The sequence below is a fragment of the Pezoporus wallicus genome, unplaced genomic scaffold, assembly GCF_028554395.1.
Source record: "Pezoporus wallicus isolate ANWC-B61680 ecotype Strahan unplaced genomic scaffold, APGP_CSIRO_Pwel_v1 contig_3568, whole genome shotgun sequence".
Lineage (NCBI taxonomy): Eukaryota > Metazoa > Chordata > Aves > Psittaciformes > Psittacidae > Pezoporus > Pezoporus wallicus.
In genome coordinates, this window is record NW_026637826.1 from 2669676 (window position 1) to 2689386 (window position 19711).

At 42.2% G+C, this 19711-nt stretch overlaps 1 protein-coding gene across 1 annotated transcript in view; it reads right to left on the bottom strand.

The window, feature by feature from the left end:
• POC1A (POC1 centriolar protein A) overlaps positions 1–19711 on the bottom strand; it is a 59259-nt gene that overhangs the window by 34045 nt on the left and 5503 nt on the right. The window contains exons 4-8 of the mRNA XM_057407789.1: positions 18589–18768; positions 17717–17824; positions 16259–16374; positions 9444–9577; positions 10–78 (exon numbers count right to left, since the gene is read on the bottom strand). Of these exons, the coding sequence (XP_057263772.1) occupies positions 10–78; positions 9444–9577; positions 16259–16374; positions 17717–17824; positions 18589–18768 (607 nt within the window). The remainder of the gene's footprint in view (positions 1–9; positions 79–9443; positions 9578–16258; positions 16375–17716; positions 17825–18588; positions 18769–19711) is intronic.

The following is a 19711-nucleotide window of genomic DNA, read 5'->3' on the forward strand; positions in this document are numbered from 1 at the left end:
GTCAGGTACCTGTTCATCAGAACCTCCAGAGGCAAGTAAGTCTCCAGTTCTTGAAAATGCAACACAGGTAGCTGGCCCCTGCAAACAGATTCAAAAGACTGGTTTAAAAACAAGTGAAAGAAAACTTGTTACAAAGCTCCATTGATTACAGCTTTACAAGGTATTTCTCATTTGACATCAGCAATCTAAAGGCAAAATTAAAAGAGCTCTTATCTGTCAGGTAAGAGGCCCACAATTAACCTGCTAAGCTCACTGGCCCTTACTTATTTCCCACATTTTTGCCCCCAGTTTAAGACACCCACTTTCCAATACCCATGGCACTGAGACAGAAACAAACCAAGTTTTAAAGCTCCATATTTTTCCTTATTCCCTCACCATCATTCTCTCTTCCCTTTAGAATTAGAAATCCCTAAAACTTCTGTTCATTTATTAAAAGTAGTAAAAAACTGATGTATTGTGTTTAATATATCTTCAGTTACCCACCTGCCAGAAAGGCTTATAGCAGAAAAGGGGGTTTAAACACACAGTTACACCCAGAGCAGCATCAAAAGGCATACTGAAAAAGACTGTCAGAGGTAAAACACCCCCAACTACTGACAATTTGAAGCATTCACAGTCATAAACCATGCCCCATAAAAACATAGCATCTTTTAAAACAAGTTTTGGGGAGTGATGAATCCACCTTTCAGGCTTCAATTGCCAAGCCTTCAGAATCCACGTTTCCTAAGCACCTCCTCACACCATGAATATTAGAACCATGAAAGGAAAATGCACTAAGCCAAAACTTTCCCATAATCATGAAACTCCAGGGACCAGAACTTCAAACACTACCCAGGATCTCCAAGCAACTGATACCACAAGACCACCGTATGCACCAGATTCACCATGGAAAATAGCATCTTCTTTCCACATGCTTTCGCAACAGCCTTTGTTTGAAAATACATGTTTGGTTTTGTTTAGGTTTTATTTACAGTCAGCACATGCTCTCCTATACATATTTCTAGGGTATCCACTACAGAAGACCCAAGGCTTAAAGCTCCTGCTTACTCTATCACAATATAACTTGAAAACATGCTTGGACAGCTATCAACCAAAGCAATCAGTTTGATCAAAGTTAGAAGCATTTTAAGTCAAGAAATCTGTACAAGCAGGATAACCAAATGCAGAAGATTCAGTATTCGAAGCAGAACCCAATTACTTATTTTATTTGAAACTTGGCAGTCAAGAAGCCCACAGAGTTTTCAGCACAGGAAGAAGAAAAAGCCAAGGCTACCTGAAGGGCACTGGTAAAAAAAGAAGAGGTCACTGAATGGCAGACAGAGCAGTTTTTGTACATTAATTTCTATTTACTGTATTCTCTACTAGAGTTTTGCAGGAAGCAGCTATGCTCTTTGGATACCAACTAGCAGGACAAAGTCAATGCAGGGGAGCATCCAAAGGCTTCAGAAACAAAACAATCACTGCTTCACATCCCCTCGTGTGTGGAGCATGTGGCCAGGCAATGACAGCGGCTTCAAACCAAACAGGGACCCACAGCAACACAGGAGATCACAAGCAGCAGGCAGGTACTCCTTACAATACTATCATTTGCCATGCTGAAGCTACAGCCTAATGGTCAGTGTTAGCGGACAAGGTTTTAACTGAAGAAGAGAGGGCTGGCTTAAACTGCTTTTCTTTTACTTGTTTTACAGGAGAGCTGTCTGAGTCAGTGCATCCAGGATCATGTTCATGCAGCACAGGTGCTCACATTTTGGAGAAGCCTCTGTCTTAAAATAAGTCAGTTCTGGGAGACTTTAAATGGTGCTGACTGCTAAAGCACTGCAGTGTAAAAGAATGCATTTCACACCATGCATCTATTTTAACACGCTTCCAACCCTTCAGAAAGCAGACAGCAGGGCACACATGGGAAGGATGAGGCTGGCACTGAGATGCAGTTGAACAGACCTGGCAAACTGTTACGTGTGTTCAAGCACAGGCACAAGAGACAAACGGTTCTGCTTAGAATAAAAACCTGAGAACCCAGATAGTGGATATGTCAGCTACTGAACACACTACCCTGCAGACTCTAAGTCCGAGTTTTGCCCAAGCTGAAATGGCCAGAGGGAGGAATGTGCATTTCCAGAAGATACCTATGGCCAAGTGAACTGGGAAAAGCAAGCTGAAGTAATCACAGGCTGATAGGGTAGGGGTGAGGCAAAAAAACCCCACACAACAAACAAAAAACCCCCACAACAAAAAACAACACACACCATAACCACCACCACCAGGAAACTCCCCCCCCCCCACATAAGCAGTCATCCTATTTCAAGTAAGATCATATATCTCAAAAGGTAAGCAGGAAGCTTCCCATCACCCTGAATCAAGTTGCAAGGACAGACTATTCTATTAGGAGTTCACATCTTCCCAATGGGCACAGCATGGAAATCTCACACCCAGTTTGTTTTTGGTGTTCCTTCCTCCTCTGTAAGAGTGAACTCAGGGGCATAAATCCTGAAGGTAGACAAATACTCAAAGGCTGCATTCGGGATGAGCACCCAGCTCTCACTGCAACCTGTGTCCCACAGCCTGGCGTGAACCTTGTGCCAGCAAAACAAGAGTCCTGATGTGGTCACTGCCAGCGTGAAGAGTTTTAGCTTCCTTAAAACACACTAAGGTATTTCCATATTAGCATTTCACCTGCAGTGACTTCAGAATGTTTTGAGGCCTCCAAATAGCAACATCTGACTGGACAGATCCTGCCAGAAATGATCTAGAAGCAGCAACTTCATTCTGCATGTGCAGGCATTAGCGTGACTGAGCTTGGTCAACTAACACAGCACTAAACAGTGCAGAAATTTCAAACCAAAGACACAGTCATCGACCAGCTGAGACAGAGCACGTTTCTGTACCACCACCTTTCCCAGCAGTTCAGCTCTCTGATTACACTGTCAGGAACGAAGGCTATAAAAAATAAAACAAATAATGCAAAAGCTGAAAGAAAAAGGCAAATGCAAAAAATAAAAGGCAGTAAGAAAGGGCAGAATCAAGTAGATAGTCAGGAAACTGCATGGTGCTGAATATTAAAGGTGTCAGAGCTGAGGATCCAGAAGCTGCACTCTGTAATAAACCTGCCAGAGTTGGGAGGGCAGAAAAAACTGAAACAAACCTTCAAGACATTAAGACAAAGTGTTCAGGAACAAGCACAAGTGAGGAATACTGGAGGGGAGCAATGTTTCACCAGATTCTTTGTTTCAGGCTAAATATTTCAGCATATTGAGACAAAATTTAACACAGTACAAATCACATCAAAACAGGCAATGAACCAACTCCAAAGTCCTGGCATTCTGAAGGTGGGGGGGGAAATTCAACAGAACACATTCTTTCCCAAACAGAAAATTATATCAAAGGCTGAATGTGCCTTTATAAATTGAAAGAAGGGGAACAAACAAGTCTGCAGACACAACATCCTCTACAGATTTGTTGACACAAATTAAGTGAAAAGTATTTTTGCTACATCCACTCGCAGCACTCTGCCCGGATGTAACAGGTCTGCTATAGCAACATACAAACCACAGTTTGCCAAATACTCTCAAGCTTCATATAAACACACAAAACAAAAACAGAGCTACACTTGCCAGTGATAAGACACAACCTAACTCCCGTTTATTCCAGGTAAGCACAGCAGACATCCAACGGATTCTTGACGCAGTCCTGGACCAGAAGTACATGTTTGGAGACAAAGGAATCCAAGTCTTCCTTCAGGTTTTTCCCTCCCTTTAAGCTTACCGTTTGCGTTACAAAGGTCAAAAAGCAGCAGTTGCATATTCTTCTATACAAGTTGTAGGGAGAATTCTTTGCTTATTTTCCATGCAACTAGGACATGCAGTATCCAGCAACCTTCTAAAGCATCACCTTATTCCTTTTTCTTAGGCAGGATACAAATGCTCTTCTATCAGTGTTCCCTGGGGGTTCAGAAGTTCCAGTTCTGCATCCTCACTGTGCCGCACACAAACTGATAGCACCAATCCCTAAATTGCTTGCCTTAGATTAAACAGCAAGCTGCAGAAAGAAGGGACTGGACAATGAGATACACTACGTCAGCAGTCAGGAACTTTCTTATTTAGTCTTCAGCAGGCCAACAACATGAGGACTGTTGAGCTTTTGTGCCTTTCAAATAGAGTTTGAAATTATAATCATTTGGTGATAATGGGAGAAAGCTGCAGAAGGTTTGAAGGAAGTACAGAAAAGAGCAAAAAGTTATCCTCTGGAAGAACTGAGTGAAGAATATTGCCACTAATCAATATTCAACTTACCTCCTCTAGTGAAAGAGGAGAACCAGGCCAGCTGAAGATTACCCAGGGAGCCCTGAAAGAACAAACTGCCTGCACACTGGATACAGCAAAGAAACTGGAAGCAAAGAGGAAACCAGACAGAAGGAACAATAACAAACTCAAACGTAGTCCTTTGCAGCAGTGTTCCCAATGAACAAGATTTGGACAAGGTCAGATCACCATGCCACGGTAACTGAAACACCAGGCAACATCCCACTTGTAGCTGCATATATAGGTAAGAAGGGTGAGGGCACAGGATGCTACATGATCTAATTTATGTGCAGACTACTCCCCAGAGATAGAATCATAGAATAGTCAGTGTTGGAAAGGACCTTAAGATCATCCAGTGCCATCCCCCCTGCCACGGGCAGGAACACCACACACTAAACCATGTCAACCAAGGCTCTGTCCAACCTGGCCTCGAACACCACCAGCAATGGAGCATTCACAACCTCCTTGGGCAACCCATTCCAGTGCCTCACCACCCTTACAGTAAAGAACTTCTTCCTTAAGATAGATAAGCATAGCACTTACACTGTAAGATAGCACTTACACCTTCTTGCTTTCCCACTTCCTTCAGAAGGAGGCTAGTGATCACAAGGCTTTTAGTGCCCTAGCAATTCACAGGTTGATCAACTCACACCAAATATTAAGTGTGGCCTTAAAAAAAAGATATTCAGAACTGTTCTGAATGGCTCAAACACATTCAACACCTATAGAGAGATGGGATCTCAAGCCAGGACACAGATTCCAACACTGAATGTGTGACTGGCAGGATGCTAACAGCATCAGTTAACAGTTGACACACGGATGACAAGAGACAGCAGGAATAGCACCCCTGAACACAAAGCTTTCAAAGGCGGAGATAAAAATAGGTATCTCTGAAATAAACACTTAAGAGAAAGGCCAAGAGTTTAGTTTGGAGAAACGGAACTATGCCTGGAGCAGGCAGGCATACCTGCATGCAGGTAGCAGCTGAATGTGTACCAGCTATAAGTAATAAGCTGACAATCACAGCCCTCCTGAACACCATTTCCTCCCCCAGAGGACTGCTGGAGCACAGAAGACACACAATTTCAAGGACAGCAGGGCCAACACCAACAGTCAATTCAAGTCAAGAGAGGCCAGCCTCACAAGCTTCAGCTAGGAACAGAGCTAATGCTGGCTTCAGCACAACAGAAGAAATAAGTGCCAGGCTGGAGAGGGTCCAGGTATAAACCAGAGGAGAGTATTTAATGACGCACAGCCTGCACAATGAAAGGAGAGGCAGAGAGGAAGGGAGCTGGAGAGACAAGTGGGATCAAGTAGATTTTATCTACTTTTTAAGTCCTAGGAGAAATGAATACATATGAGAGAAGAACTAGGTAAGAGAGTGAGGGAAGTACCAAGAACTGGAACAAGGCATATCTGGAGGATACAAATAGTTGAACTAAACACAAATACCCTAAAGGCAATGTGGAGATGAGGATAAAGGTGTCAGCACAGGCACTGCACATCAAAAGGTGCAGGACAGAACTGAGTATTGTCCTGAAGGACGGATGGAGCGGAAAGCTATAGGGACTGTGGAAAGAATCTATATCTCCAACAGCAAGTACAAGAAAAATGTTTAGCTAAATCAGTCAAATTCCTAGGAACTGCACAATGAGGGTGATAACACAAAGGAGAGAAAAGGAACCAAGGAGAAAAAAAACACAGGGGACTGAGATGGCAATGAGATGTTTTCATGCAGAAAACCTCCGACAAGGAGGTCACAAGGATTCTCAGTCCACTGAACTTTGACAAATCCTGCCAAACGCAGAGCAAGACTGTCACACCTGCACCTTCCTTCACCACGGAGTAAAGACTGCAGCTAACAGGGAAAATTTACCTTGGCACCTTATAAATGAATCTTCAGTAGCTTTTAAACTGCTGACAGCTTCAGTTAAAGAAAAACACAAGGAAAGAAGAGAGCACTCATTTCTTTGAACACTCAGAAATGCTCTTCTCAAGTCAATTACTTGTTGCTTGCAATACACCATTCTCTGCCTTTGTTGGTCCAGTTCTGTGCAGCCCTGAGATGTCCTCAACACCCTTCAAAGAGGACTAGGCCTGCAGGGATGTTTAATGCCACCCAGGCAGTGCTGGCAGCAGAGTGTAAAGGAGCACATTTGCTTCCTGTGCACCTGCCCAGATCTTGCTCTTTAGTCAGCCAGCAAAGCAGAGTGTGCTTATGCCACCCGGGTAGGTAGAGTACAGTTACTTCACAGTGCAAGTCAAGGTTGCTTGGGGAATGTAACTTAGCATTTTGTGTCTTCCTATTTATAAACATAACAATGCAGATGTTTTCTAAATATTTACTGAGAACTTCCATTCCACCAAGGAATCACTCTGGAAACACCCTCATCAAACCACCCAAAGGGCAGATGAGCCCTGTGTACATACCTGCTTGCCTCTAGGAACCCTTCAGAGGTGACTTACAGGTCCCAAAACATTCTGTTCCTCAATGATGATTCAGTAACAGAGGTGGACCTACATAGCAACCCTGTGTCTCATCTGTATGGAATTAGGCAAGAGTACTTCACAGCTTGAAGCACTCCAGAACTAAAATATGCAGCACAATACAGAATGATACTTTGCAGCTGCAAAATGTCAGCTCCAAGCTGCAAACTCCTGTCTCTAACAGTCCTTCTGCTACAAGGGGGCCAGCTACATTACAATTAAAGACAGCAATGTAAACTTGGCTATCCTCCTTACATAAACTACAGCTAATCAGCTGCTAACAAATTCCTGGCACTCCAGCAGTTGCGTCAATGTATGCCTAAAGGACCTTAAGTCTTTTTCCTTCAAGTGTCCACTCGTAGCCTTCCCAGAACAACATAACAGCAGTCAGCTGCCAGAGGAGGAACAAAGTCTCAACCAGAATATTCACCCACACAGTCACAACTTAAGAATGTCTTCAGAACAGGCTGTTCACTTAGTGACTAACCTGTACCTCTCACTTAGAAAGGCAGATCTTCATGACCAAAAAAATCCACACCCACTTCATTTTTAGCCACTTGGAGATACTGGCAGCCATCACAGTGAGAACAGAGGGGGGAAAAAAGCCCTCAGCATTAAGTAGCCTGGGTTTGTCCATGAGCAGAGCAGGCTACAGAAGCAGCCAGTGCCAGAATCCATCCCAGCAGCTTCTGATGGAAGCAAGGTCTATTGTCACTACCAGCTGCTTACTGCAAACAAAGCACAGGTTATCATACACTTTTAGTGGAAGAGTAAGGTATTTGTTAAATCAGGCATTAAAAGAACTAATCCACAACAGTACGGCACACGGCAGTGGAGGGAATGCCAGTCAGGCTTGTGCTGGGACTGGTTCCACTGCCATCTTGGTGCAATACTTAAAAACAAGCAGAAAACACTACCAGCCACTTCTATGCTTCTACATGTTTCCAAACTGAAGGAGGTGTAATCACATAATGGCAACTACCCTACAGCTGTGCCACTGACAAAGCATTCCCAGTGCCAGTTAGATGCCTAGGAGAGAGTGGCAGTCCTCATCTTACTGATCTGAAACAGTGGTGGTGAGGAAATGTGGAGCTTGAACTCTGCTTCTGAACATAAACCACTGTTTTATAGAAGCCCGAAGTACTGCATCAGCCTAAAGGGACTTTCCACTGTCTAATTCTGAAGAGCTCCATCACCATAATCAGTTTTGAACTCTCATTTGAAGCTAAACTCCTTTTTATATGCCACTGCACTCGGTGAGGTGTAGCCTACAGCTCAGAAGAAAGGAAAATAGAAAGCAAGTTCAGGCTCCTGCTGAACAATAACAAGGCACATCCCGTCTCGATGTAAGGGTGAAAGGTGTACAGATCCCTGCTCCTCCACACTTACCCTTTTCTTACTTCCCCAAGAACTCGCTTGGCAAATTGACACAAAAGACAGAGGAAAACAAGATTAAGACAAAGTTAAAAGCTTTACAGTCCCCATCTGATTGAGTATCCACTTAGTCCCGTTTTCAAAGTAAGCAAGTATTATGCAGTCAAGGTTTATGTGTTAGGATAATTAGCATTTGTTATCTTGCTCCTATTCTTTTCAGCATTAATCACATCTTTCAATGAAGTAGAGCTGTAAGTATGAGGTTGTCCTATTTTTCCATTAATATCGCAAAAAAGAAGAAATGCTTAACAATACACAGCAAAAGGGACGCTACAGAACAAACTCAGCTTTTTAGACATCAAAGCAGTCACTGAACAAAGCCACAAGGCAGAATTATCAGGCTTGCAGCTTACACAACTATCATTAATGCCCAGAACCATCCCCACCACCCACAACAGCTTCAGGCTGCAATTTTCCCCAGGTAGTTTTGATGCCTTAAGATTCAGTCCCCATTTTCACATAGACAAGCAGGTTAATTTCCGTTCTCTTTGTCCCTTTGGAAAGGGAAGCTTTAAACCATGTCTGCTTTTTCACACCCTTGAGCCCCACTGACTACTGACAATGAAATTAGTCTATTTATTTTCATTTAACATTTAAAAAGAGAGCTCAAAGCAGTCATATAATTAACCTTACAAGTAACACATCCAGCAGCATAATACTAATAGACCAATCAGTTAAAATTAACCAACCAGCACCATTTTTACCCTTCAGTTATTTAATTCAGTCCATTAACAAAATAGAAACATGTTCCCAAATCCGATCCCAAAAAAGGTTTCCTCCATTTTACCACTACTGTCCTTAAGTCCCCTGTCAGGTGAACAGCATTTATCCTCACAACATGTCAGAGGCCAAGTGTTATTTGCTCCACTTTAGAGAAGCAGTCAGAGCTGCAGTACAGAGAGCACGTGACAGACCCGAAGTCTGGGGTCTAAGGCACAGCTCTGACTATGCCCCTTAGGTCTTAGACTTGCATCCTCAGCACTGGAGCTCCCTTTATTGTTTCTCATTCCGTCCATTCCTGCCTTCCCTCCTTCCCTTCCCACAGGCCTTCCTTTCAAAACAGCGATGATCTCAAAGATTATCAGGAGTACAGTCATCGTAATTTTATGCAAGGAGGTTTTCCAAAGATTCTGAAAGGCCATGAAGAATGAAAGGCTGAAACACAGTTCTGCCCAGTTTGTGATGGGTTTATACATTACTATATAAAAGGCTTTGCCTCACCTGGTGACCATGAAGAGTATACAGAAGTCTTCCTTCTAGCAAGTCCAGAATTTTAAGGGTTGAATCATTGGAAGCAGTAACCAGATAGTTTCCAGAGGGGTGAAAGGAAAGACTGTTTACCACAGCACTGTGCACTGAGGGTGGAAAAAACATATATAATAGTCACTGAGACTGGTTTACATAAGCCCAAGGAAAAAAAAATAAAGTACAACCACATTTCAATTTTCTGTTATAAAGTTTAACAGGAAAATTATCATGGGGGAAACATTCCACAGAAACTCTTCAAAGCACCAGAGAACAAGGGCAGCACTCAATTCTTGTAAAAATAGGAATTAGTTTATTGAAAGGAAAAAGGAAGCTTTGCCAATTATTCGGGGAGATTTAAGGCTACAAAAGCTTCCAGCATAGTCCCCAAATGTAACTCTATACCCAAGTGAGCTATATGATTCTGTGAGAGAGCTGGACATTGACATGGTTTACTACTGTGGAGCTGCTGTTTTCACTCCCACGTCATCCTAGAATAAAATCTATATGGTAGTACATTACAGAGAAGACAAATTACAGCGAAAGGCATACTCAAAGTTGGCATTGCACAGGTTCTTTTGGCTTACTACTCAACTTGAACCAAGACTGGATTTAAGAGAAAGCAGGAAAAAGAACCTGCAACTTGAGAATGGGCCAGTATAAGCATTATTTCTTCAGACATCCAATTTGTCTCACCAAAAACTTAAAACTAGTATGAAAGCTGGAAGTTCACACTCTTGATTGTCTAAAGCAATCCTTTCTGTGTGAAGATGAAGCCCAAGAGTTATTTTGAAAAGAGCTAAAGAAAATACTCTATGAAGAGAGTCAAACTAACCCTAAGTTCACTGTAACATTAAACATTTACTTGTAGGGCTTTTCTTTTTTTCCCCTCCCCAAACTGAAATAAATCTGTTCAGTAGCTTGTTTTATGAAAAATACGTAGCACTTTACATACGTAGAGCTTTCTGAGCCTATGTGACATTAAGATCACGCCTGAAGAGTTTTAACAATCCAATTATTCTTACAGTTCTACTGTATGCCCTCAAAATGTTCTGGTATCTTGAATCTATTACTCCTAATACACCCCCCTCCAACTGAATTATATTCCTTTAAGAGTCTAATGTACACTTCAAAACCAAACCGTATGTTAAAATGTTAATAGATATTAATGGTTGTTAATTAGATATTAATAGATGTTAATAGATAGCAGTAGCCTCGAGAACATAAAGAAGGACTACAGAGCCCTGGGAGATGTGGTATGGGGCTCTGGAGCTCAGATTGTCTTTTCATCAATTCTCCAGGATACAGGGGAGGACCTTAAAAAGGCTAGGAGGACTGGCCAGGTTAGAACGATGGTGCTGTAGTCAGGGGTTTGGGCGTCTTGAACATGGCACCCAAGTTTGTAGGCCAGGTCTTGGTAGGAGGCTTGCCAGACTGGTCAAGGAGGCTTTAAACTAGATGTGTTGGGGGAGGGGGGCATCATTCCATCCCAACACACCCAGTCAGTTGCCAGCACCTATAATAAATGCTTGGAGCAATGCAGAGATATCCCAGCTGCACCAGCCAATGAGCCGGCTTCATCTGGAGCTTGGCTCAGATGCCTCTATGCAAATGCCCGTAGCATGGGGAACAAACAAGAGGAGTTAGAGATGTGTGCACGTCTATGGGGGTATGATATAATAGGCATTCCAGAAACATGGTGGGATGACTCGTCTCTAAACCGGAAAGATATTAATTTGATGGATGGATGGACCACTCGGTGGATAAAGAACTGGCTGGATGGCCGCACACAAAGAGTTGTGGTCAATGGCTCAGTGTCCAGCTGGAGACCAGTAACGAGTGGGGTCCCTCAGGGATCGGTGTTGGGACCGGTCTTGTTCAACATCTTCGTCGCTGACATGGACAGTGGGATTGAGTGCGCCCTCAGCGAGTTTGCTGATGGCACCAAGCTGCGTGGTTCAGTTGATAGCTGGAGGGAAGGAATGCCATCCAGAGGGATTTAGATTAGATATCAGGAAGAAATACTTCACTATGAAGCTGGTGAGATGCTGGAACAGGTTGCCCTTAGAAGTTGTGGCTGCTCATCCCTGGAAGTTCAAGGCCAGGCTGGATGGGGCTTTGAGAAACCTGGTCTAGTGGAAGGTGTTTTTGCCCATGTCAGATGGGTTGGAACTAGATGATCTTAAAGGTCCTCTCAAATCCATTCTGTGACACATAAAAGACCTCAAAATACAATTTTAAAGGATACTAGAACAAACATTTGTTTTGCAGGTGTGGATTTGAAGCGGAGATGTGAAACAGCCTCAATAGTTCAACTGTAAACCAGAATGCATCAACGTTTGAAACTCTCAGGAGCATCAGATACCTCAGCTCAGGTTCTGGGAATGTAACTCTTCTTGATTTGGACTATTAAGAAAACAGAAGAAAGCCTTAACTCACAAAGGTAACTTCTGAACAGTTATTCTTGTTGGTGCTAGATCTTCCTCTACCCCCAGCCCTGTGTTACACTATGTATTGAAAGGGAAAAAGCCTATGTGGAGTTTTCCTTCTTGAAAGAATGTTAACTACATTTGTCCTCTGAAAATTGTATTCTGAGTGATTTTTAATATTCCTCACTCCATTAGTGTCTAAATTCAGATAAATATAAACATACGTTGCTAACTAAGACAAATCCTGAAAGGAATCACATCAGAAACAGACAAAACTAACCAACTTCCAGATAGTGAATAAACTATTTTCAGTTTTACCAAAAAAAAAACCTTTTCATAATGAAAAGAAATGCCATAGCATCTGGCTATGTAATCAGTAGAAGCTTCTGTGCCCAAGGAGTTCTTGGCTGTTGGAAGCCATTTCTTCATGTCTCTTCTGCCAAACCAGCTCATAACCTCCTACATGACCATTCACACAACTCTCCAAAAACTTGCCAACACATCCTGCAACCTCACTTGATTCATGTTGTAAACAGTAAATGCAGTGCAGCACAAGGTGGCATCTCCCACTGACTTGCTGCTACAAGCCTACCCTTCTGCCAGCCAAGCTCTAGAAATATAACAGCCAGTTAAGAGACTTATACTGGGGGGGTTAATGACTAAAACTGAGTTATGCCAGCCTGTAAACGGACTGAACATAACTGTCTCAAGTCTGACAACACTACTTTGAATGCAACAACATAGTAACCACCAGTGAGAAGTTAGGATGGACTTGACACAGCCACAGTTCCTAGTGAACAGATAATGACATCAAAGCCCCATCTGAACTGCAGGAAAGCACCAATTTTTCTTTTTAAACAGCAATTAATAAAAGGTTAGAGCTGTTTCCATAGACCTGCAAAAGAGGTGCTCCCTCCCCAGCTTTGCACAGGGAATAAATGCCAGGCAATAAACACTGGCCATTTTTGCAGGGGAATCATAGAATAGTCAGGGTTGGAAATGATCTTAAGATCATCCAGTGCCAACCCCCCTGCCATGGGCAGGGACACCTCACACTAAACCATCTCACCCAAGGCTCTGTCCAACCTGGCCTTGAACACTGCCAGGGATGGAGCATTCACAACCTCCCTGGGCAACCCATTCCAGTGCCTCACCACCCTCACAGGAAAGAATTTCCTCCTTAGATCCAATCTAAACTTCCCCTGTTTAAGTTTTAACCCGTTACCCCTTGTCCTGTCACTGCAGTCCCTAATGAAGAGTCCCTCCCCAGCATCCCTATAGGCCCCCTTCAGATACTGGAAGGCTGCTATGAGGTCTCCACGCAGCCTTCCCTTCTCCAGGCTGAACAGCCCCAACTTTCTCAGCCTGTCTTCATACAGGAGGTGCTCCAGCCCCTGATCATCCTCGTGGCCTCCTCTGGACTTGTTCCAACAGTTCCATGTCCTTTTTATATGATGCGCTGTACAAGAAAGCACCAAGTAGAGGACTGAATAAAACATCTGCCTCTTCTCCTGTACAGTTACCATGACCAGAGCATACTTTACTCTGCTAAAAAACACCCACATCATCCAGAAAGTTTTGCAGTTTGCCATTTCCAACTTTCATTTATGAAAGTCACAGTGGGAACAAGTCCTGGCAGCAAGAGCAACACTTCTAAAAGACTAATCAGTTTTGGAAAACAACCCAACTTGAAACACGCAAGAGCCCGTGGCAGGACTACTTAGCTCTTAATTCCTCAATGCCACTCAATCCTTAAAATGGATTCCCTTGAAACCAGGCAGCATAAGCACATACTGAAGGACGGGATGCCCTCTAGTGGGAATGATATGGGAGTTTCACTTGCGAGAGCACAAAACTCAACCTGGTTTAGCCAACAGGCACGTGTATAAACCCTCAGAAGAGCAGGATTTTTCTCCCATCCACAGAATGCTACAAACACATGAGTTTGCAGCCACAGGTGCATAAAGTGACTGCATACAGCTACCACTGCAATTTTAGGTTTCTTTGAACTAGAAATAGTAATAAAAGCCAAAATTTAACACACAATTAGGATTTACACAGGAGCTCTTAAAAATAACACTTGTAACAGGAAAAGATCTCTTCAATAGCAAGGCTGTTGGACTAAAATGCCATTCAGTGAGGGTGGGATACAGAGGTAATATAATTCCCAAACGCAAAATAGAAGCCTGGCAGTCAAACCTAAACCACATTAGATTCTGACAATTTAATAGCAGCAAGTGGAAAGCAGGAAGAGAGATTTTTGAGCCAAGTTATACTGCGGCTGGAAACACACACTGCAGATCATGCCACTGGCGAAAAGCTGATAAAGAGAATCTGACACTGTTGAAGTATTTAAACATACCTCGTATTTTAGCAACAAGACTTCAGGAAGGCATTCCCAAGTTTTGATATGGGTCAGAAGTTCACAGTATTTACTACATAAAGAATGACAATTCAGTATTCATCACTAATTGTATCAGTTCAATACTGATGAATTGGAACAACAGTCACCAAAAGATCTGATTTCCGTTAGATTTTGTTGGCTCTCAGAGAACTGGGAGTGATTTTGAGTCCATGAAAATAATTGAAGGAATTAAAGAAACATAAATTACATTAGATAAAGAGTTCAGAGAGTGCTCGACTTGGCTACACAGCGAGAATACACTTGAGGATCACCGCACAAGCCAGGAATAAAACACACTGCAGGAGCAGGAAGCTGAAGCTAGAAATAAAGAAAAGCCTGTTCCAATCATAGTAGTGTCACCATCAGTGCTTAATAGTCAGATCAGATGATCACAACAGTAATGCCACCTACATGCAAAGATCAAAAGAACAGCAGAACTATGAAAGCATTCTGAAGTTTGCAGACTGTTTCTACTCCACGGCAGCCCCTTTTTGGGGAGCTTTTATTTACTTTCCTTATGGAACCCAAGGGCTTTTCATAATCTTAATAGCTTCTCTGCAGACAATCTGCATTTGCTTTGAGATGAGTTACCCCCACTGCCCTTACCTGCCAGAGGAGGTTCTAGTCTTTCATAGGAGGTTGCTGTGAAGGAAGACAAACCTAAGAACTCTGCTCCTTAAACATCACTGCCTTTCCTCTGCTCTTCTTTATCAAGATAAACCAGAAACTTCTATTGAGATCCTGCAAATTCTTTTAATGCCTTGTGAATAAAGGGGTACACAGTCAAAAGCACCTTAGAAAATAATTTTAGTTACATAAAGGCAGCAGGACCAACAGCTTTCATTTAGAACTCAATATTTGTGTCTTAACTTGCAAAGTTTGCAGGAATTAACTGCAAGCTCTTACTACTCTGCCTTTTCTGCCTGGCATTCAGCTGGAACAGACAGCATCTGCTGCAGTGGGCAGAAAGAACAATATACCAAGCTCCAGCCCAGTACCTCTCATCTGCTTTACTAGCCCGCAGGAAGCAGTCTTCATGAAAAGCTAGCAAAATTCAGTTTAATAAGCTATCTATACTGGAAACAGTGCTTGAGAATGTATAAATTTCCAAAATACTACAGCCGCCCTAAAAATTCTTACCAGTAAGGGAAAGAAAAGCCATGGTTAGGCTCAAGAAACTAATATGCACAAAACAGGACTACCAAACTCAAAGAAGCTTGCATGGATGAGAAAGCACCTTTTCCTATCCAGTTCCACCAACGAGCAGCACTGATCACTTTGACAAGAACAGGTAATGGGAGGACATGACATTTGGAAGCTAAGGGGAAAAAAGAATAAGAAAAGGTTTATACTCCTAAATATAAAATCTACTCCAAGAACAAGCCCATCTGGGCAAGTCACGCCAAAGTCAAAGCTAATTCTGGAAGCTGAAAACAGAGCAGATACTAGAGGAAAAAACAGGATGATGGTAAAGAATTGCAACTGGTTGATTCAGATTTTCCTCTTTTGTTAAATTTTCCTAGTTTTCTCATTAAGACCTTATCCTTTTGGCTTGCTGGAATGCATCTGACTCCTCCTATAGGCTTATTCAGAAACAAAGGCCACATCCTTTTTATTGCACATCTCAAGAGCAGTGAATACAAGCCAAGAGACATTGCAGATAACAGCTGTGCTCATCTGCAACAGCGGACAGTTTCAGCATCTGACCTTTCTGCTTTTTGAAGGCGGGCAGAGGAGGAGAAATCAGAAGAGAAGCGTTTCTCACCTATGTGTGAGAATCGGTCTTGGAGCTAACACAAAGCAAAGCACGATTTTGGGAGTAAAAAAGGTCCCACTGGCAGACCTAACCCAGTCCCTTTCTGGCAAGGCAGCAAGTGATAAGAGAAACAGTCCCTGGACTTGAGAACGATCCACATCAACACGTGGAAAGGTCCAATTTCTCTGTGATCTTAACTTGCCTTGGTAATGTTGGAGAAGTCTGTTCATCCTAACATCCCACACCTTCACTGTGTTGTCTGTACCAGCCGCAGCAATGCAGGTACCACTGGGATGAAAATCCACATGATTCACAAACCTGTAAATTGCAGTTAAATCCAGCTGTTTACATTCAACTCTTGCTGAAGCTCAAAAAGGTCTTTTTAAGAAGCAAAGCTACATCATAATGCATTGAACATTACAGGAATGAGGAGATAACCTGAAAACTCATATTGCTGAATTTCACTTAAGACCTTCCTTATAACTCAAAATAGACTGCAGGATTAAATCTAAGCAGACCATCTTCAAGGTTTTGCATGATAGGTGTAGGAGCTGGCGCTACAAGCCTCCTGAAATCTGTTGGATCCAACTGTCACAACAACATTTTCAAGTGTACATTTAATGCTTGCAAAATTTATGTTTTCTATTAAATTAACAGGATTTCTAGAGCGGTGTGTACAAGACTGAACACGTATTTTCTTTGCTTAACTGATTTTAAGCTGGAACTTACTGTGTGCCTAAAAACATAAATTTATCACTTGGAAGGTAGCGAGGCTGAGATCAAATTCCTTTCTGGACCTGTATGCTATCCATTTTTATTTCGGAGACACAAGTACGCTAAAACCTTCAGAACCTTCAGTGAAGAGCATCTCACCCAATCCACACAAGGAATGGCATAGAATTAATTCTCCTTTGAGTGTTCTTAGAACAAACACTGAGGAAGTTGAGATATTTCAACAGATTCTTAAGAGCACTAGAAAAATAATGTCTGAATTTGTCTTACCATCATTGTATATCATCTGGAAAGAACACAACTTTGTACTTAACAAAACTCAGTGCAGCAAGAAATTAGGAAGATTCCAGTGTCAGATCTCTAAGAGCTTGTTTTGTGATTCTGGACGAATTAACTTCTGTCAGAGATCAATATTCTCCATGGGGAAAAAAAAACCAAAACAAATTCCAATTCAACAGCTGCTTTTCTGAATACAAAGTGGGTTTTGGAATAACCCTGTTATTCAAAACTGCGAGCATTCAAGTAACATCACTCAGTACACTTTTGCTCTTTTAAGTTACTTCAACTCAGAGCAAAATAAAAGACCTCAACATAGCTGGAAGAAGAAATAAAGAAGTTAAGATCTCCACAAATAAGTAACCATAAAGAAACTAAGGCTTGACATGTTGAACAGCTACTGAAATATAACCTTCAAGGTTCTAATCTGGAGAAATCATTAAAGGGTCAAAACAATCCTGGAAGCTCTTTTTGAATCTCATCCTCTACTGGCTGTTTCTGTAGTAGGTGCTAATGATATTTTTTAAGAGGTAGAAATGTCTGCCAGGGCAAGGGGCTCTGACTGCAGTCACCAAACCAGCTGTACATTCACCAGGCAGCCCCATTTCAGAGATCACAGAAGGCTGGTCCTCGTGCATCGCCAGGTACTCACCCCCCATGCTCACAGAAGGAGTGTATACATTCTCTGCTGGTTTTGTCCCACAGTTTGACAGTTTTATCATCGCTGGCTGACACTATCAACCGTCCATCAGGAGAGAATCTAAGATAAGAGTTACAGAGATTAAGAAATGCATGTGGTCAACTGGATTTGGTCAGCTGTGAAGGTATGCTGGTAAACACACCTCACTCTTCATGAAGTCACACTGGCATTAATAAGATTAAAAATCCAGTCACTGTAAATTGAGGAAAGAAAAAAAGAAAAGAGCAGGCCATAAGTCCTCATATATCCCTAATGCCACAAGCACATAAAATAACTCTCAGGAATGTCTTAAGTCCGATTTAAGTTCTCCTGTCCTACTTGTTTCAATTTAAGTGTACCTCAAATTGTTTCTCTACCCTAATTCAAAACAATTGCCACCTTTGCCACAAGCATTCAGAGCAATACAATTACTCTCAAGATAACAGCTACAGCAGGAGAAGCTTCAGCATTCAAGTGCCTTAGAAGACTGTATTAAGCTCATATCTCAGTATTTCCTGTACAAGACAGATCAGTATGTCTTCAGAGGTATACATTTTACTGGAACAGGACTCAAGTACCTAACTAGAGATCATCATCATCCACACCAGAAAAACATGCTTTCTGCTCTGCTGCAGACATCTACAGTACTACCTGCCACTGCTACATTCAAGAAGTATAATGAACTTTTCCCCTACAGAGAAGCTGTGGGTTTGTCCTAGATGCATATATACATAAAAACTCATGAGACACTTGAATCATCCTGAATACAAATGTGTTGAGAAGACGTTTATAGTCAGTCTCTGCTTTGAGGGATAAATCCCCATCTGTCAGAAAGCTGTACTCACCTGGCACAGCGAACCCAGTTTATGTGTTGACTGAGTGAGAACAGAAACTTCTGCCTGTGAACTGTCCACACTTTGACTGTTTTGTCATCGGAAGCTGTAACTAAGGACTGGCCATCACTGGAGAAATTAACACTTCTTACAGTTGCTGTATGAGCCTTGAACACAGTAGATTCTCCTTTGCTACAGTGAAGGAAAGAACACTTTAAAACCACACAGAAGGGGAGCAAAGATATTATGTACCTGAAAACACAAAGCTTCTGTTTGTATTAACCACCACTTCTATAAGAACTGCATGTGCTTACATTAGGAATTAAACACTGATCAACCCCAAACAAACTGATGCTTTGTGAGCTATACAGGATACATAAGTAAAACCAGCTGTTCTAGTTCAACCAGAAACCAGAGCCCAATCCAACAGGAACCCGATGTTTCCTATAAAGGGAAAAAAAAGCTATTGCTTATTTGTTCAACCATTTAAAACAGTATTTATGGAAATATCAATACAGAAGATGCTGAGATTCTGTACTGTTACCAGGTTCTTTGCTGCAGGCAGGTGAGAGGGAGGTAAGTGTTTTCAGAGTTCATCTAGACGAAGCCAAGTGGGCAACGGCCTCACAACTGTCCCTGTACTGGCCCATACTCCAGCTCAGCACTTTTGATGCAGCACCACACAAGAAATAACTCAACTGAATTCAGCATGCCTGATGTTGTACAACTCTGAGCAAGCCACCATTCACCCAGACAGGCAAGACAAAAGACAACGTACAGTTATTCCTTTTTACCCATGATTTCCAAATGAATGCAAGAGACATTCCTCTGGCAAATAAATGCAAGGCATGCTTAGAGATCCAACAGGTCTCTTTGTATGGGATTCTTGGTCTAAAATATGTCTCCAGCATGTACTGTACTACCAGGAGCTCCATATTCACAGACAGAAGAGAACAAGAGAAAGACATGGTGGTTTGCTCTCTTCTCCTTTAGGATTTAACAGGCTTTATACTGAGACTATTAAAACTGTAAAGGCCAGGAAATCAAAATACTACATACCTTCAGCAATATTCCCTCCCTCCTCAGAAAAGGTCACAGCTGCCTAGCTTAATTTAATCCTTTATCTGCCAGAAGG